Source organism: Perna viridis, chromosome 14, assembly GCF_037379345.1.
Source record: "Perna viridis isolate PV_CMFRI_1.1 ecotype Kerala chromosome 14, ASM3737934v1, whole genome shotgun sequence".
NCBI classification, from domain to species: domain Eukaryota; kingdom Metazoa; phylum Mollusca; class Bivalvia; order Mytilida; family Mytilidae; genus Perna; species Perna viridis.
Window position 1 is genome coordinate 16,633,067 of NC_142458.1, and position 20,719 is coordinate 16,653,785.

At 31.4% G+C, this 20,719-nt stretch overlaps 2 protein-coding genes across 3 annotated transcripts; both read right to left on the minus strand.

Moving 5' to 3' along the window:
* Positions 1 to 335: 335 nt before the first annotated feature.
* On the minus strand, positions 336 to 6,051 carry LOC148598403 (uncharacterized). 2 transcript variants are annotated; one of them, XM_088561663.1, is made up of 6 exons: positions 5,920 to 6,045; positions 5,076 to 5,219; positions 3,565 to 3,870; positions 3,167 to 3,253; positions 2,225 to 2,323; positions 336 to 1,779 (listed from the first exon to the last, which is right to left on the minus strand). In XM_088561663.1, exons 2-6 carry the CDS (start codon positions 5,145 to 5,147, stop codon positions 1,135 to 1,137), a joined length of 1,209 nt encoding a protein of 402 aa, XP_088417789.1. In that variant the 5' UTR covers positions 5,148 to 5,219; positions 5,920 to 6,045; the 3' UTR covers positions 336 to 1,134. The 2 variants fall into 2 exon arrangements, with proteins under 2 accessions (XP_088417789.1, XP_088417790.1); XM_088561664.1 differs by lacking the exon at positions 5,076 to 5,219 and having other exon boundaries at positions 5,920 to 6,051.
* Positions 6,052 to 7,596: 1,545 nt separating this feature from the next.
* Positions 7,597 to 19,413, minus strand: LOC148598404 (uncharacterized). Its single transcript, XM_088562177.1, has 8 exons — positions 19,250 to 19,413; positions 17,525 to 17,696; positions 14,070 to 14,149; positions 13,700 to 13,771; positions 13,036 to 13,086; positions 11,855 to 11,995; positions 8,257 to 8,268; positions 7,597 to 7,838 (listed from the first exon to the last, which is right to left on the minus strand). Exons 1-8 carry the CDS (start codon positions 19,302 to 19,304, stop codon positions 7,639 to 7,641), a joined length of 783 nt encoding a protein of 260 aa, XP_088418303.1. The 5' UTR covers positions 19,305 to 19,413; the 3' UTR covers positions 7,597 to 7,638.
* Positions 19,414 to 20,719: the final 1,306 nt, after the last annotated feature.

The window sequence follows — 20,719 nt, forward strand, 5'->3', positions numbered from 1 at the left end:
TGGTATATGGACCGATGAGGGATTGGGAATGTGGATTGTGTATGGATGGTGTACAGGGGATGGGTACTTTAGTTTTGTAAATTGATTATTGGTATGAACAGTACAACACATTTTATTGGAAATAATACTTCATAGTTAAAGAATGTGAAAATATACAATTCATTTTGATAGTGTAAAATATTTTTAGAAGAAATATTCTATGATAATTTTTTTTTATTAGGGGATGGGGTATTTTCAATAGGAATGGGGATTTGTGAATAGAGAATGGGGTTGAGGACAATGGGGAATGGGGGAATAGTATACGGTGTTAATGGGAATTTTATACAATTCAAGAGCTGTATTATTATAAGAATTTATTCTTTTTTATTTATCAAACTCTTCTTTTACACTTGCCCATATTACGGCATAAATACATAAAATGTTAGTAAAACTGCTTCCAGATCAGGTTTAAAGTGCATTCACCCAATAAAAAAAGTATAAAAAAACAAATTATAATACATGAATTTAAATCACATACAAAACATCACAGTCACAAGATAAATGAAATTAATGTAAAATAGATAAAAGCAAACATGACATCTAGTTCTAATAATATAAAAGTGAAACATGCCCCTATCGAATCCCTTTTGTAAAGAATTGCTCGGTAAAGACATTAAAACCGATACAGAACCATTCAAAATAAGTATGGTTTCGACAGGTTTTTGGTTATTATATCATCGGTTCCAAAGGTTACACAGTTGTTTATAAAGACGAAGGCATCAACATGACCGTTACAAATATAAACAATTTCTATATGTGTTTTGTCAATAGTAGATTAAAAATTAATTTGATATCTACCCTTTTTAAGTAGCAGTCTTTATAAAGATAAGACATGGAGTGATTTAACCATTTTAAAAACCAATCGAATTCAGTAACAGACCTCTTTACCAGTCTTTTGTTATTTTGTTTTCATTTTGATGTTGCGCTTTCGAGATAATTATTTTATTTATTGTACAACGAATGTTCACTTTACAAGAGTAACGTTCTTAATTTGCTTTTATATAGTCTATGTTAGTGTTAGATGAAGTATGGTTTTCTTAAAAAAAAATAAAGATAAAACATATAAAAAAACTGTTACTTAAATAGCAGAATATGTCATGTATTACTACGAAATACCACATTTTGGGCTGTCTGTACAGTAAAGTTTATCTGTATTTTCTTGCTTCCGGTCAAGTCATCTTTGCCGATTTGTTCAGATAACGAACCAGGAGATAACGATATACCATCTACACAAGGCCTTTCGTTTATCATTGTCATATGGTTACCTTTGGTGTGAGCGCTTTCGGTAAGTTTAGCCAAATCTTTACAATTCTCGTAATCATTGTCAAAATCAAAAGAATTCCGGTACTCAAGTGACCACGTGCTGACAAAATGGCTGTCACTGGAATTTATAGAAGGATTGGATGCACTGACGTAATGGCTTTCACTGGAACTTGTCGAAGAATTTGAGGCAATGGTTGAGCACAAAGCTTGTTTAGTTTCTTCTATTATCTCATAGACACCCTTCTCAATGTCATTAGATGAAGCGTATTTTGCCATTTTCTTTTTGGTTCGCTTGCTTTTTTCGGAAGTTTCCAATTTAGCCTGTGCATTGAAGTATACATCTTTGTCATTATTTTTCTCCATCGACTGTTGATCACTCGGTACAGTTTGTGAAAAACTGGTTTTCTCCCTTTGCCTGCCCTTTTCGGACAAGTGTTGAATTGACGATCTGAATCCGTAGTTCTCATAGCAATCAGACTGAAAGTAATTCAAATCTTTTACTACAAACCAAAGAATATATAATCCGAAATTATCAAAGTTGATTACAAAAATAAAAAAAATATTCATAATTTATTGCACGGTAATTACAAAGTTTAATTATCACAATGAATGAAACCGGTATTATAGTGAGCAATGTCTTTATGTGAAAAAAAGACAAAAAAAAAAATCATTCTAAATTTTAACACGTGGGTGAAACGTATAACTAGCATTCTGAATATTGTTAGTGCATCCTTTAAAGATCTTTGTTTTTCTTGATGTTATTCTGTTCTGGATCAATAATCGGTCACATGACAACATGGTTGCTAGGGAAGTCTTATGTCATTACAAGGGTATGTGCTTAATAATTGATGTTTACAACAGTGGAAGGACCAGGAAGAGATGTGCATGTCATATCAACACTTAATATTCCTGTGCTACTTACATGTTGGGATGAAATCATTTTCCTTAGTTCCTTGCTATCTGCATATGCATATTCTTTCTCTTCAGCTCCTTTTGCTTTATCAGAATTGTAGTTAGAAACCTGAAATAAGACAGTTTTGTAATAAGACCGGTATACATTATAATCAAACTGAAATGTGTACTCATGATTATTTTTTTGCAATCAAGTTGAGATGATTGTTATCATGAATTTGAAACGTTGTACTGAACACTATATCTTTAGTCATTAAATACTTATTCATTTACATTTCGAAAAATGCCCTGGTAGAGGTGATTTAAGGTGTACAAAAACCCACCGAACAAAAGATGTTTTCGGTCTACGCATGCCATATTTTTCTGTAATGATAATACTTTCTTTATTCAGATCTGGGAAAAAACATACATCCAAACCAACCTAAATCAACCGAATAAAAAAGTATTACTCTTGCAAAATGTCAATTTCACACACAACTTACTAAGTAGTACTCCGGCTAAGAATCATGCAAAATGTGATTAATGGGTAAAAAGCCTACATATTTTTGATATTTTGTTTGAATAGCCATAGTAAACAGAAATTTACATTCAGTTCTTCATATAACCCATGTTCTTACTTAGGAGATAAAAATAATATAGAATGCACTGTAGACTTCAAAATTAAGGGGGGTAACTCTGTAAATGACACTAAAATACAATAAAATTTATTGAAATTTCAATGTTGATTATCTCCTAAGACCAAGCAGATTTGAATGAATAATTACACATTTCATAGTATAGACCCATCAAACAACTTAATTACAAAAATAAAAATATGTAGCCTTTTTGTGGTGTATCTCATTTTTCAGATTTTGTATTGTATTTACGAAGACTGTTACTTCAGTTTTTTATTTCAAAAGTGCAAAACTGGAATGACAAAAGTCAATGATATTAAACTTGTAAGATATTATACCGGTTTTAGGCTTTCATACTGTTTCTGAAACTCCGTACCCACATATGAGTACAACTCAGGTGATTTTGTGACTGTCTTTGAATTCATCTGAAACATATGCAGAAATATCATGTAAGGACATATTGGTACAGTAGAGGTCATTGAAAAGATTTTTGAAGAATTAGTGAAGAACAAAATAAAAACAACACAAGCTAATAGATAAACATCCAAAAGGATGCGTACAAATATTTTTTCTATTAAATTTTAATTTTGTATTAAACAAGAAATATTGTCTGGAGTACCACACTCAAACTATGCATCATCCTTGACTGCATCTCGGATGATATACTTATTTCTTGTGTTATTCCTGTGTAATATTCCTTCTTCTAATGGCACATTGTGCATAAAAATCCACAAACCTGTAGCGGATCTCTTTGATATCGTTCTGGACACATGTATTCGATATCCATGTACCCTTCGCTGGTCAAGTCAGCTGCATTAGTTACGGGCAGTTTGCTTTGTTGTAGTTTAAGATTCAGATTAAGTTTCCTTCGTTTCCGTTTTCTTCTCTGTCTGTAGCAGCAACACCATACGACCAAACAAGTCACTGCTAAAATGCAGCCGATAACTCCAAATATGAAAGCAGGCGTTCCACATAATATGGATCTGTATTGGGTTGTGAAACAAAAGTCATTGTCAGAGAGTATAGATTTAGACGTTGTTGTCTAAAAAAAGTACAAAAAAAGAACATTGTGTAATGAGCAAGCATTTGTGTTGTAGGAAAGATAAGGATCAAATGACTTCTACTAGATTTTGGACTTGCTAGCGAAAATGTATAAATGACGTTGTCTATGAAATATTTCGAGACTATCGCATACAATTAAATTCTTAATAGCGTTTTACATTTAAACGGTGGTGGGAACAAAACTGCCGAGGGAAATAATTCAGACTTACATTTGAAATTAGATGGTAAATTACACAATTAGAATTAAAACTTTTAATTCATTCGAAGATACACTTTTAATCAAAAAGTGGAAATCATTACAGTCCAGGTCGTTAATTTATTATTATTCTTATTATTCGTAAACTCGATCGATACATGTTCATGTACCATAAATCGATTGATGCATTTGTACGTATCTTAATCCAATCGATATATTTTTTCGGATCATAATTCGATCGCTACATTTGAACATAACTTAATCTGATTCATACGTATTCTTAATACGATCGATATACGTATTGTAATCTTTATAAAGTCATCGATCATTTAACGGAATGAGTAAATAAAACTACATCTTCGTGATATTAAGCCTGTGATGACATACAATAATCGCCCACATTCGCTTCTTATTGCAAGTGTTTCCGTTACTTGAGCGACAACATCCTCTAATTCATAAATTAATAACAAGAAAAACTTAAGTATTATGAGAAAGGAGAATGTATCGCGCAATGATTGCTGATCGTTTGATATAGGAAGAATTTTGCTTCATCTTCAAGTATTGGTCCGTACATTCACCTCGATTAAGAAAAAAATGAGTCATATATATGTTGCAAATTTTAGTATGCTGTTTCAAATAATAACCTCTCATCAGCATCCTTAAAACCAAATACATAGGAAGCTATGATTAAAAAAAAATGCTTTTAAGTTCTCTAAACCAAAAATAAATTTCGAAATTTAAACGCCAAATTAAGCACGGACACGTTCTGTAAGTGTATGTCAATTAAGCTGCATTATTGTTTTTTTTAATACAGAGATTGAAACTTCTTTGTTTAAGTGGTTTGACTGCTAGGTTGGTCAAAACCATGGGAACTGATGGTCCACCAGCAGTGGTTATATGATTGCTCCATGTTTTGCTGAAATATACGGGAAATTGTTAACCGTAATGGAAGCAGAAGGTTTAGCGCTATAAAACCTGGTTTAACCCACCATTTCTATCTGGAATTCCTCTACCGTCAGGACCATTGCCTTGGTATTCAAAATTCCTGATTTTGTCCTCATATTGTCATTTATTAAACGGAATTTCCTTTTGACTTTCCCAACTATAGCCTAGATTGCATCAGTTCAATTGAACTAATGATTGCGTGATAATTATATTAAAAAAACAGTTATGAATATAATAAGTATATAAATATTATGAAATACCAACGGATTGTTGGCACTTTGACTTTTACAATGACCTACGGCAAACCCATCATGGCTCATAAGTTTTATATCCTTTTACTTTTTAAGCAACTACTTTCGTTTTTTAATTGAATAAGCTATGCGTTTACGTAGATGACAATTATATAGAAATTCTGTTTTATTTATAACGTTCTCCCAAGCCCCACATTATGCTTCCATTTCATTATTACTCCAAACACTTAAGGTTCTTCCTCCCTAACATTACTCATATGAAATATCATACAACAAGCCTGTATTTACATTATATTTTAGATATTTTACGAGTAATCAATGCCTTCAATTTTTTGGACATTCTTTGATGAAATTTCTTCTTCAGAGCTGGTTTTGTTTTGTTTTGTTTTTTGTTTCGTTTTTTGTTTCGTTTTTTGTTTTGTTTTAATATTTGCTATCACTTAAAATTCTAGTTAAGCCATTCGCGTACAAATATGTAGCATAGCACGACCGTTCTGATTGATATTAAAACGGCATTGGTTAGCCTTCTAAAATTGCGCATACAAGCAGATACTGCTGCTCCTACTCCCTGACTTATGAAAACAATGGTTGTTTCTTTAAATTGCTAGTTCAAATAATATTACAAAGCAAATATTACCTCAATTGTAACTTCTTCTGTCTGCCGCCTCATCATTACTAAAACGTTCAAAACATGTTAAATCGTATATGATAGATATCTGTATCTATATTTGCATTCAACGTAAATCCCCATGAATTTTCAAAGTATTGTTTCACGAAGCTATAAATAGATATGACAAAACGGTACTTACATTGAAAGTCAATTAAGGAAGTTTTTGAAAATATTACGATAAACAAACAGCTTTGATTTTAATACGTTTTTTGGAGGTGGTTGCACTTTTACGACATAGATGTGATGATTCTTTTAATCTTTTATACAAAAACAAAGACTTGTGACTGAAGTGTCAGTCTCTGTTTGAATCAGGCAGTGAGTGAAACGTGGTATGGATAAAACCATCATTTTGATAGTGAAATTTGATTATGTTTACCGTCTGACTCAATGAACAAAGAAAATATTTTCCATGTCATATTTCAATTAAATACATTAATGTGAACATTTCAAGGACAGATACCTCTGTAAAGACCTTATGTTTCTAACTTTTATTGAAAGGTTTCTGAATAAATCCAGTGATACAACGATCAAATAATGGTCAAATAGTGAAAACATCCTGGGGTGATATTATATTGTCAGATCTGTTGGGTTTTGATTTGCATGTCTCTAATTATTTTCCTATTTTGCCTGATTCTTACACACACTTGCACTTAAAAATGTTTTTTTTTTTTTTTGTTTTTTTCTATCAAAATCGAATCATACCTCCCATTTCTTTGAAAAATTGCGCATTCAAATATATGTAACGGAAGGAAAACAAGAAAAAACGGACAAATACACCCATGAGTCTGTCAAAACACGAAACTGCGTGCTTTTGTTCTTTTTTTGTTTGTTTGTTAAAATCCTGAAAAAACAAGCCTTGCTTCTTCTGACGTGACGTACTTTTCAACCATTGTTCTACCAGCCTGCTAAAACCTTAAAATGATATTAAGAAAGACAACTTTGGGGACAAAAAAAACACAACAAAACAAAACCACACACAAAACAGAAACAACAACGAACAGAATGACCGCTTCTATAGGCTGTTTCCCTTTCTTTATTAAAAAAAATCACTTTATGTCAAAAGAAAGAAATCTTGTTCCTTAACTTGCCAATTAAATGAGAATATTATTGCATCGAACTGAAAGTATTTCAAGAATTATGCAAGTTAACAAGATTCATAAAGAAACCAAACACATAATAAGAAAGGGAACTTTAAATTAGACCCCTTCCATATTAATTCTATAGTAATCATCTGAAAGGACAGACATACATGCAAAGGATTTGGTAGGTATCACATAATCCCATGTCAAAAAATGAACCAGTGTCACAAATACATCATCGTTTTTTATTGATGTTGTGTTTTTATGTTTTTCTTTTGCTGTTTTTATTTCAGTTTTGATAAGCTGTGTCTTTTTTCTTTGTTTGTTTTTTTGTTTTTTTTCCTTGGTGGGAGGGTACTGTCAAAATTATCTTTACATGTCAACCCGAATACAGAGACATCCGTTGGTTTCGTATTTGAATCTGCGTCTGATATAAATTAATTCAAAACTTTACAATCTCTCATGTCATAGCAGAGAGATGAATTCTTCCATTTCTCTTTGAGTCAGTTGTTTTACATTCTCATACTTTTATCTAATTGTATGCACTTGTAAGGGAAAGAGTAACTAGACACTTGCTACATTTTATTTTAAAACCACACATTTAAAGCTACAGCATTGTATTGTAATGACTCATAAATTGTGGTCCAAACATACTGTCAGCGTATGCATACGCATAAGCATATGACTGTTGTAGTTTTCTTTTACATCCAGGACAGCACGATCCATCGTCAAAGGGTTCACATCCTGTGCAGGGAACGTCAAGTGTACTGCTTAGTGGGCAGTTCTTTGGTCTGTTACATCCAATAGCTGCATTAACAGTAAAACAAATCAAATACTGTTTATAGCAAATCACACAGACAAGATTGTAGAGAAAATTGAAATATATACATCAAAATTGTTATAAGTGTTAATATCATTTATCATTGCAAAATTAAAGTGAAGATATGAAACCTATAGATTATCGTGGTAACATATTTTCTTAACATAATTAAAAAAAAATCAAAATACCGAAACATCGACAATTTATTGTTCAAAAATTAAACTATTTATAGAAAAACAAATTTCTGAAAGAGATATGATTTATATAAGGAACAAAATATAAATCCGTAAAAATAATCGAGAAGAATAAAAATACGGATTTAGAGATTATGTTAATAAATAAGAAATGTCATTATTATTTTTCCAAAAAAAAAGAGAGCAATTCCACTATAATGAAAACACTTACGGGGTGGTTTCACTGTTAAAAAAGAAAGAAACAAATATTACATATATGGTAACATAATGACTTAGTATGTTTTAATATTTTAATTTATATTCAATAAGATCAGTAAAGTTATTAAGTATATGTCAGAATAGTATCATATTTATCGTAAATAATTGGTACAAGAAATTTGTGCATGTACCATAGGAACAAACCAATTAAAAAAAACAGTAATACTTTGGCTTTTTGGAGAGGGGAAAAGCTCTGCGAATCACGCGGGATCTAGGAGAAGACTAGAGCGCCAACACAGCAGCCCAGCCGCTAGTAGGACATTGTGATTGCATTGGTTGGTCAGATATTTCGAACGTCGGGCTTAAATACAATAATCCTGGAAGTAAGTTTAAAAGTTTTATTAGTTGTTTTAATGTAAAATTTGTTTAAAAATATAAATAGTGTACTGTGACTATGTTTTTTATTTTTTTTTTTGGTATTCGTCAGAGAAAGTATGTTGCAATTCTCCGAATTTACATGAATTCAATATAGGCAAGAACGTAATGATAACTTTTAAGATACGCTTAGTTTGGTATCAAAATATTTTGAATTCGTTTATGGAATGTTCTGTCCGTTTACAGAGTTTTTTTCCACAGGTATATTATTCGGTTGTTTTTGTGTTGGGACGATCATTACATCATAAGTAAACAAGCTTCTTTTCTTGTGTAATCTCGTAAAGCTTGAGATCGTTTTGAAGTTGCAACGGAACAATCTTTACGTTAACTATCTCGGACATTGGATGATACATTTTCTATGCTTTTCTCGGTTATGTATTTTGTATAATCAAATGGTACAATGAAACTTCTTATCAAAGTCCCATTGCACACCTTTGGCATTTAATGGTTTTTATATAACAGTGTGTTGATAAACGGTATACAACCTTATTAATTCGAAAACTAAAAAAGTCATGTATTGTAGTGGCAGTAAACCGTATAGCTAATAGCTTATAATAGAAATATTTTTTGTGGTATTAAAATGATTATGCGCATGACTTATTGGGATTATTAATGACCATTTTTATTTACATAGTTTTTGTAGCTTTTGTACCTATCATGACATAGACTACTGAATTTTATTAATTGATCTGATTGATCTAAATGCGTTGGAAGTTGTTCGATTTTATAATTTATTAAAAGACATTTGGCAATTACGGACATAACATGTGCTTGACCTAATTATTTGTAAACTATCATTGTGTTAAATAATTAACTCGTAATAAATGAAAACAACTAACATTCCGATATGATAAATATTTTAGAAGTAAAAATTGTATATGTAGGTGACAGAAATTATTGATTTTGGACAAGTATTTTTCATAACCATATCTTTTCATACATATCAACATGTGGACATTTTCAATGCAAAGATATTTAAGCACAAGGTGTATTGACTGTTTGTTACGCACACTTTGTAAAGGAATCCAACAATGTTTAGGCTGTAATGGACAAGGAAAAAATTATTTTGCATGGATGTTACGCACACTGTTAAGAGGCAATTGGACGGATTTATTTCTTTCTAGCACTATACACCTTTACAGCTAATTAAAATTGTGTCAGTCGTCATAGTAGGATTAGTAGCATATGAGAGTCTCTTGTTGTAAGGTAATCATTGTAATATTCTTCATATAAAAGGATCGATTCGGCCCTTCCACTTTTACAACTGCAGTGCAGACAGTGCACCTCATCCCTTTCTACGAATTAGTTTTGAAAAAAAAAACTTTCTCGATATTTGTCACCACTTGTATTTATTACAATTTTAGCAAAACCGAAATATGTTAACGTCGGAAATATGTTATAAGCAATCTAGTCCTGCTTATGACCACAATCACCAATATAATAACAATGACCCTGTACGCTTACTTTATACATTTACTGGGGTAGGACATACACATTGAAACAATCGCATAAAATATGCATATTTAAGCGTAAAATCTTTGCATATAATATGCATATATATAAGCGTAAAATATTTGCATGAAATATATAAATAAATGCATAGAAGTTTTGGATTTATGCATAGCAAATTGAACACTTGCATTTTACAGAAAATTCTTATAATCAAGCGAATAAATTTGAATGACAGTCAGCATTGAACACAGATACATGAATTAAAAAGTAACTTTGTTTTAACATATATGCAATAAGCTATACCGATACGCCATATCAGACAAAAATGACATTACATACTCATCGTAGTATGATTAGACATAAATTGGTAATATGATAATATTGATTGTCAGAGGGGATAAAAGCTTCACCCCTTGCTTGATTTATATTCCATGAGCCTAATGTTGACCAAACAAACTGCAGGAATAGCATGCATGTTTCACTCCAATAGAATATCAACAGATAACTCACCGGGTACACAAAGTACATTTATTTTATACTTTTTAATTAATGATACTGACTTCAAGAGGAGAATGGAAATATGAATATTGTCAATTGACTGTTGAATACAATTACCATATTCCGTGTAACAGACCAGTGAAGAGAAAATGTGATTGCTCAAGTCCTTTAGAGGCAAATCATATGGTTTTTAATTATATCTTCATATTAGAATTCAACACATCTTGGGTATTTAAGTCAATGAAAACAAGTGGTACCAAGAATAGACGTTTTGTTAATACTACGTTCATATTGTGCTGATAATTTTATATCATACATGTCTATTGTTTCATCACTATCGACTTTTCGTTCAGTGCGTATATTTAAAGGTTAATACTACTCAGCACAAGTACATTCAGCAAACAGGCATGATTAATGTGATAATTCTTCTAAGAGTAATCAAGGGAATCTAGGTTATAGCGGTAATCAAAAGAATGTAATCCAGGAATAAAGATCAGGCATGGAAAACAGACATATACAACAAAGAACATAAAATAATTAAAATTATACATACAAAGTAACAAAAGCAAATGAGCAACTCAGAATCCCCTAAAAACTGGGAGCATTGACCAGATGCACCGGTAGGGTAAGCGTTCTCTGCTTTCATAGAAACACCCGCCGACTTATTCATAAAAAGTTAAGTGCGATGTAGACAAACGAAGAAAGGAAAACTATGACCCTTTGAATAAATCAGTTTTCATGGTGCAGACGGATACACCTTAACGATCCACGAGTTCATGATGACGACCATAAAACTTCTATAGTGACGATTTCTATCTTGTAGCAGCATAACCCTGTTCTAGAAGCCTATTTGTTAGAGTTCTAGCGCGAAAAAAAAAGTCTGCGTAGTTTCAGCAAGCTCTGGTATAACGTATGAGTTGTGATATGAACACTCCATACGCAGGTGCTGAAGCGGTATTGCTACAGATGAAAGGAAAGTTGAAAATTCTGAATGAGAAGTCATCACGTCTGTCGTAAAGTTTGGTCAATAGCTTTCCTTTACCGTCGATTTCTAATTGTAGGTGAAGATATGAGACTGACTTCACAGTGTCTGTAGTATTCTTTATCTCAAGTTATGCTGTTCAAGTATATGATATACAGTGCAGTATTTGAGAGTATGATATAACGTGAGAATATGGAATTTGGATTCATTTGTCGTAGTAAAAACTGAATACATTTCGTTCTCTACGTCATTTTAATCTTAGCGAAAACGGGAAATTGAGTTCTTTGCACATTTGACAAGCATCTTGGGAAAAAAAAACTCAATACATTATCATACATGAAGTTGTCAATAAAAACTAAGCACTTACTCTTTTTAAGGCTTTTCACTGAAATAAAAAGGCATAAATTAGTCATCGTTTTAGATCACCACTTTCTGCCAGCTACATACAGAATGAGTCATACACAAATGGGAAAAATGCAATTCAACCTAGAGGTTTTGTTTTGTTTTGTTTTCATTTTTGTTCATTTTAAAAACATGATAACTATGCAAATGTAAGGCTGTGTGTTTTTAAAAAAAAAATTAACAACGGATATTGTCCATGCTCTTTCTCTAAACATTATAGTTATTTCTACAGATTCATGAGTTTCAACAATGTAAACGAATCTTTAAGGTTTACCTGTACTAGGTAGCATGGTCTCTACACGTACAAAGTATATGATGTATTTACGGCTATAAACAACTAATTTATGTCAGCTTTCTGTCGCTGATTTTTATAACATGATGATTCTTGATTTCAGTTTGATGCATCGTAGTTTTTTTACGTTTAATTAAAAATAACTACAATTCAAATTAATGATGATGAATTGAAATTTTAGTGCTAATATGTTCATGTTCTGTATGGCTGGGTTAACAAATAATTGCGTTGGCAGAAATTTAACATAAGTGTATAATCATGAATAAATTGAGAAAGGGTCTATACAATGACGAAACATTGATAAATTTAACCGATAGAAACACTGTTTGTTGATGTAAGACTAATTTTAGATACAGGTAAAACAGTCCTTTTAAAAAAGTCGAAAGTGTAAAATTAGTCGTTTGTTATGACGTCATAGTAGTGCGTGTTAAATCATGCTTAAGAAAAATCAAGTACTCGTTTTCTAATTAAGGCCCAAAGATTTATGATTTAGTTTATTTTCGAAGAACGACCTATATGTCTACAGAACGTTATAGAATTCCGTGGTGCATTAAAAAGTTTTTTTTAGATATACTCGTATTAACATTCAGCAAGTAAATGAGGGCTACTAAGTTGTCGGAAAAACGGTTTTAAACTAAACTAAATTTATGTGGTATTTGTGTATTCTACTCTACTCAATAAGATAAATGCAATGACATTTTCAAAGGACAAAAATACAGAATCTGACTTACAGGTGTATTGCCCCTTCTTTTTTGTGCCAGGTATACAAATAACGCTGGGGTCTGCAATAATAAAAGGAATCATTCAATATATATTTTTTAATCAACAATGTGAAAAAAATAAATTATCGTTAGCATCAGATTTGGTGCACTTTCCTTCATAAGCTATTTATGGGTAACCACTTGAGTACAAATCGGGAGATTTATCCGAATAATGCGTTGAGTTCCACAGAAGCAGGTAAACCTAAATGAATCAGTTTTAAAAAAAAATAGCTTTGATGTCAATTAGTCGACCACAAAAACAAATATAGAAAAAATATTAAACCCAACATCATTACACTATATAACACTCAACATAGTGTGCAACCTAAAAAGCAGCAGAGCTTTAAATTGAGAATTGAACAAATTCGACCAAAAATTAGCTTGTACATGCCAATACGACATCAAATTACAAATAGTTGGGATTATAAGTAGGTGTTGTTGTAACTTCATCGTTTTAATTGATTAAAGGGGGTGCCTTTCAATAGACATAAAACAACTCAATTGACGTTTGAGAACGTTTTAGTTGTACATACCTTGTATTTCTAGTTCAAGTAAGTTGCTAAAACGGGTGAATATGACTAAGTTAATACGCGATAATATTTGTAATTGCAAATTGAAAATAGCGAACACTTACCTACATACATCATTGGTCTCATTAACACGGGTGTACAGATAGAGCAAACGGTCGGTGGATTCCACATAGTTACTGGAAAAAAAATTACAGGATGAAAACTGGCTACCGCCATATACGACACACACGAATGAAGTGCTAAGTGTCCAATGCATAGGTTCGTTAGAACAACTTTGAACATACAGTATTTGTTATAGAACTGGAATGATATAGATATTCAGGTTCAATATATGTTTTAGGTCAATTTCATATATTCAATATGGGTTGCTCTCAGGTAAAATAGGAGCCTACATATTGTCTCTTTTAACAATAAAATACATCGTACACCTATTAAAATAATCATCGACAACGATACGTTTTTTTTTTTACTCACAAAATTCAGTTTCATAGACCCATGTTACTTTCCCTGTTACTGCAGCTTCCTTTACACACTGATACTGGTTACCATTTCGCCTGAAAGATTGATAGTAATCACAGCTTCGACCTCCAGTTGTGTGGTAAAGTATTGATTTTTTTTGTTTTCGCAGAGGTTCACAAGGAAAAGTAATATTATGGATAATGAAACAAGACGGGAGTTGATAGGGTAAAACATTTTCAGAAAAAATTCAGTAGATCCAACTGATAAATTTCTAAATGATTAAATTTGCTTGTTTATTTCCAGACTAAAGAAGGCTTTGATGAAGGGGCAAATTTTAATTTTGACTTTACTAATGTGGCTTGAACAATTTTGATTGGTCCGCAGAACGCCATTCAAAAAATCCCATACTTAATAACATTGTAATTAAGGATATCATTTTTATTATGACAAGAATCGATTGAAAGTTAAAGTTCAGGAACTGTGTTTATGGTTAAGTGCGTTGTAATTGCATAACCAACTTTGGGACAACTCATGCTAACTTATAATCTGTTTTGCACTTTATTAGGCGTAACCCTTAATTAATGACTTGTCAGCAAGTGTTAAGTATGTCATTCAAGCATAACACACCTTCCCTAAAGCAATATTTTGCATTTTAATGTTAATGATATTGACACTATGCATAAAATGTAGTTAAATGGAATTGGTCACATTAAATAAGTATTAATAATAGCATAAAATTCCTCATAATAACATGACTATCTTTATGACTAAAAAAACGTCAGGTTTAATTGTCTTGTTGCTCTTGGCAAGAATTTGATGATAGTACATTTTTAAAATGTTTTTTAAGGTAAATAAAATGAGGAAAGATAAAATACTGCGTTTAAGTGAAAATTTCCCAGATTGTACTTTAACTCGGAAAATTAGCTCTTAATCTCGAAGCATATTTTCCTTTAACTTCTTACATTTGTAATGAAAAAAATTATAATTTCGTTTTGGGCTTTCTTAAAAGCCGAATTTTGTCATGTTCCAAAACCGTATCTTTCATTATTTTCATTTTACGAATGGATGTAAAATGATCAACTCTGTAAAACAGGACGTACCTAGTTTCCTTCTAAAAATAAAAAATAAAATAGCCTACAAATTATATATGGAATTTGTGTAATTTACTTACGGATATTTTGAAAACGTTTTATAGATATAAAGATTTTAGTTACAAAAAGTCGTCCAGTTAAATCATTTCTTTTCGTTTTAATTGGAAGAAAAACAAAATAAATAGAAAATAAAATCCAAACATTATTTTCAAGCTTAGAGGTGTTGATTTCGAGTTAATTTACAGTCAAACTTTTTGTATCGCGCTAGATCTCTAACAAATAGGCTTCTAGAACAGGGTTATGTTGCTACAAGATGGAAGTCATCACTACAGAAGTTTTATGGTCGTCATCATGAACTTGTGGATCGTTATGGTGTATCCATCAGCACCATGAAAACTGATGTATTCAAAGGGTCATAGTTTTCCTTTCCTCGTTTGTCTACTCCGGACATGACTTTTTATGAGCAACTCGGCGGGTGTTTCTAGAAAAGCAGAGGACACTTACCCTACGGGTGCACCTGGTTCATGCTCCCAGTTTTTAGCGGAGTCTGAGTTGCTCATTTGCTTTTGTTACTTTGTATGTATGATTTTAGTTACTTTATGTTCTTTGTTGTGTATGTCGGTTTTCCATGTCTGGTCTTTGTCCCTGGATTACATTCTTTTGATAACCGCTATAGCCTTGGTTCCCTTGATTACTATTTTAAGAGCTTTCCCCGGATACTAGTATAATCTTTAACTACATTTTGAAGTGTATAATGCCCATTACATTCCCCTTTTTGATACTTTGTTATTTGATTTTGTAACAGAAACACCGCCACAATAAGTATAGTGCAGGAGTCGTGCATTTTATTGTAATGAGCAGTAAAACAAGAATAAACAGAAGTCATTAAACTCTGATATTCACAGAAGCTCACTTGTTTTTGTTTATATTTATAATTAGATCTATTTGTTTTCGCAGAGACTGCGACCTTTGGTCTACTAGTAATTTATTAAACTACTGGCTGTCGCTGTGAGATGTATTTTTTAAACTTTTTTTTTGTAAATACGTATACAACAACTCTTTTTATAATTAGAATAATGAATTTGTGACAAAGGGAACTAAAAACATATAATAATGACTAAAACGTGAAAACAATTTGATACACATTTATCCATTTGTCTTATCGTTTTATTCATATTTTATTTGTATTTAGCTCCCGTTTTAGCTGTTAAACGTGGCTATCGTTCAAAAATTCTTTATTCTTATTGACGTTTAATTTCAGCAACATAGATTATTATTTCTATTCATTATGGAAAATGTCTCAACACTTTGCTAAAAATTTTTTAGTCCAGTCAAATTACATTTCAAACTTACACGAATTGTACCAATACGTCTTTTAATTAAAATATGTAGCATTATGATCCTAATTCACACAGAAAAAAGTCTATCAAAATTTGGATAAACTTCAAATTTTGCATTTCAAATTTCCCAATGAAATTAACATTGAAAAGGGGAGATACCTTCGTCAAAATGATGATTGTGTCAATATTTTCGTTTCTTTTTGTCGTTTTCATATAAAATATGATACTTAGATGATGAAAGTGTTTTTTTTTTATTTACTCTATCCCATAAAATGCGACATAAGATATGCATCATTTTGAATTACGATGGGTATGTTCAGAATTTTTTGATATTTTTGACTTACAGGCACTTCCATCAATTGTATTGTTTATGTTTGCAAGCTATTTATGAACAGTTTTGCTTTACGTAAAATAGGTAAAATAATCTTTTAACCACAAGAAGTAGAATATTTACTACGAATCATCAGTTTCATTAAATATGGAGACATAGTTCACTATTTATTTATTAATTAATTAATTTATTTATTTTTTGGATATGAATTGTTGTTCAATAAAATATATATATATATACACGCTTTTTAAATTGTTGATGATCCTCTAATCAATTCTAAAATTTCTAGTCTTGTCATATTTTATTAATCCGATAAAACATAGTTATGATTTTCTATCAATTTTTTACCATTTCTGCCATTTTGACAGAGAAACGATGGAAGTTTTCATCGAAAATTTGAGATGCTTATTGTTCAGGTTTCCGTTCGTTAGATTTAGACTTTTTTTTTCTGTGCTCATTTTGATCATAATGCTATAGCTTAGAAATTGAATATCTTTCGCTGATATTTGTTTAGATTTAAGGGAAAAATTTGCTGGATTGAGTAGACTATATCTTTGCAATCGACGATGTCATAAAATGAATTAATTTTGTATTGTCATATTTGAGTTAATTGCAAAACGGGTAATTGTTTTGTGTTTATTTATTCAAAATATGGTGGAGCTTTTCAATACAAATTTCATAGCGATACAATAAATATTGCGTTCATACCTTAAAACAGTAAACGGTCCATTCCTAGCGAAACATTCCTGTATCTCCGTGTAGCTACCCTGAGTTCTGATTAACCTAGACGAATTATCACAGGACCACCTGAACGAACCCAACTCACCATCATAATCTCCACCAGTCTGCACTGAACACGGGAAATTACATAACGAGTTCACTGAAAAGAAAATTCATGACATACCTTTATCTGCAGTCAAACGCGTGTTGATTCTTGTTAATTGTTATTCGTTTTGCGTTTGTCCATAAATAAGGTCGATCTTTGCATTTTATAAATAGTTTAATATAACATCATTCATTATGGGGCATTTTACAACTTGCTTTATGGTATGAGTTTTGCCCATCATTGGAATCTTTGTGATGTCCTGTAAAAATTCGTTGCTTGGAATTCGGTGGATAACTATCTCATAGGCAATCATACTTCATCACCTATTTCTATATTCATATTGCATGAGAGTCAAAGCCAAGTCAGATAAGACAAATGGCCTTCATACATGTATGCAGTTTAATTTTACATGGAAAGTATACAATATAGGCATTTTAATCCTAGCCTTTTAAGTAAGGTTATTGCTAAATAAAGCTAGATGGTTTCTAAGATAAGATTAAATGTAGATAGAGATAGCAAGTGTTTACTTGATATTGCATTCTTTTATGAAAGGCTTAAACTACAAATGAGTTCACTGAAACAAGCATTGATGAAATAATCTTTAATTGTTTGATCGACAGATGATTTCAATTGTTTAGATGTTTTTCCCCATTCTTATGCATTTTATATCTTTAAAAGCGATAATAATTTAAACACTCGTGTTATATGCTGTTTATCTTTACGTGCATGGTGTTTCTGGGGAGAGTAAGTATCGATTGGAATCGTGTACATTAGTCATTAAACAGCAACTAATAATTTTGTGTAAAGTGCTTGTTTTTTTAAATGTGTTTATGAACGTCTTTTTACGTAACGTGTTCTCTTAGTGTGTAATTCTAACATAGCCCATTCATTTAATCTCTTACAATTGACGTCTATCTGTGTTTTCTCACTACAATAATGTGTGTGTATCCTGTTTCTATCATAACTTATGTTGGTCTTAATTCCTACCTTCCTCATTCCCTTTTGCCCAATTACACATGCTTCAATGTCCAATTTCCCATACCCCATTCCTATTTTCCCATCCAAATTCAATATTGCCTCATATGTAAGGAATGCTTACTGTATGTGTCAAATTCATTGTATAATTAAATTTTATTGACCACAATTATTTACATTTAAATATTATTTCTATTGACCATATGTTACTAATTTATTTTGATGATAGATTTCCCTTGTCACTTGCTTTATAAAAGAACATGTAATGCCACACCACTTATTGTTCCATACCCCATTGTTTACTCCTTGAAGGTACTATGAACAAATTATCTATGAATCAGCGATTTTATAAAATTTCATATAAAAATGTTATTGTCCCCACTTAAATTATAATAATTCAAAAATCGAAAAAAAATGTAAGTTTGAAGTTTAATCCTATGTTTTTAAAAATATACGTGTGTCGACTTTATTGAATGAATAAAAGGCAAGAGTTTAAATCGATTTTTTATCAGAAATATCAAATTATGCGTCTAAAATATTTTAGGTTGATCCATTTTGTCTTGACAAAATAGCCAAGTGCATACCTTTAGGTGTACAAAATTAGGTGAAAGTTTTTTTTTTAATTTACTTACCTGATAAAAGACTGCACATTAGAACAACACCAATTAAAAACAATTTTTGCTCCATCACTTTTCGTCAAAACAATTTCAAGGCACTAATGTCTGTGTAAACTAAGACACATAGCCCAATAAAACCGTTTCATATGTCGAAAATTATGTATAACTGTCACGTCAGTCGTAACAGCGGATGATTATACAAAAATTAATAATTTATTCATTGTTTAAAGTCTTTGTATGTAAGGTTAATCATTTCATACCATTTTGTTGGTGAACTTATACATTTAAATATCAGGCAGTGTCGATCAGGAAAAAATATTGAGCTTGGCTGTACGTGTGTTAACTTTTTAAACGGAATGATTGAAAATCAAGATCACCTTTCGGTTAACTAGGATAGAAGAAAGAAAGAAGAAGCGGAAAATAAACCTATTTTGAAATTCATTTTTTTTTCTTTTGAAAGTAACGCATTAAGTTGTGTATATGACGCGAGTTAAGTTTTTATTTATAAATACTAATGAAATGAAACGTTTAATTAAGTTTATGCCAGTTAAAATAAGATCAAATCGTTATTTGGTGACAACAAACATATATTCAGCATATCCATTTGTAAAGATACGAACGTAATCAAAATACAATATTCTTAACTTGTATTAGCAAATACTTTCAGCAAAGAGTAATCAAGGGAACCAATGTTATAGCGGTAATCAAAAGAATATAATCCAGGGACAAAGACCAGACATGGAAAACATACACAACAAAGAACATAAAGTAACTAAAATCATACATACAAAGTAACAAAAGTAAATGAGCAACTCGGACTCCACTAAAAACTGGGAGCATAGACCAGGTGCACCGGTAAGGTAAGCGTCCTCTGCTTAGATTACATAAATTACATCTAGAAACACCCGCCGAGTTGCTCATAAAAAGTCTGGGGTAGACGAACGAGGAAAGGAAAACTATGACCCGTTGAATAAATCAGTTTTCAGCAAGGATTGCCTATTCCCTTCTGAGCAGTTTCACAGCACTCTGATATATTGTATTAGTTACGGTCAAATGTTGTATACCGTATGTTTTTTTTTTCTTAGGGGGGGATAGATGTGGAATGAGAACTGAGGGTTTGAATTAAGAATGTCACTAATTGAAAGAATTCGTAATTATATTTTATTTGATTAAAATAAAGAAGAAAACCAACAATAAAAATGTTTAATATAGAAATATTAAATAGCACTGCAAATTGATTTATATTCCCGAATACCTATTATAGCGTACCAGTAAATCAATTCAAATTTGCTAGTATGTATTTTACGACTTGCATTCTGTTTTACATTTAACTCATTCCAATGTGAATTTTAGCAATATATTTTCGCAATGTTTTCTTCGAAAATCTGTTCAATCATGTTTTGCCTAACTTTTACACAAGTCATAGTTAAGTACTAATACATTGACCTTTGAAGTTGTTATTGTTTGACGTAAACAACATTTCTA

Excerpts from the sequence above, each read along its gene's own strand:
- LOC148598403 (XM_088561663.1), bottom strand. The coding sequence starts at position 5,147 with ATGAGGACAAAATCAGGAATTTTGAATACCAAGGCAATGGTCCTGACG. Across the intron at positions 3,871-5,075 it reads AGGAATTCCAGATAGAAATG|ACAACAACGTCTAAATCTAT; the intron begins GTGGGTTAAACC and ends TACTTTTTTTAG. Across the intron at positions 3,254-3,564 it reads ATCAAAGAGATCCGCTACAG|ATGAATTCAAAGACAGTCAC; the intron begins GTTTGTGGATTT and ends CATATGTTTCAG.
- LOC148598404 (XM_088562177.1), bottom strand. The coding sequence starts at position 19,304 with ATGGAGCAAAAATTGTTTTTAATTGGTGTTGTTCTAATGTGCAGTCTT. Across the intron at positions 13,087-13,699 it reads GAGACCAATGATGTATGTAG|ACCCCAGCGTTATTTGTATA; the intron begins GTAAGTGTTCGC and ends TTATTATTGCAG. Across the intron at positions 11,996-13,035 it reads AAAGAAGGGGCAATACACCT|TGAAAAGCCTTAAAAAGAGT; the intron begins GTAAGTCAGATT and ends TTTTTATTTCAG.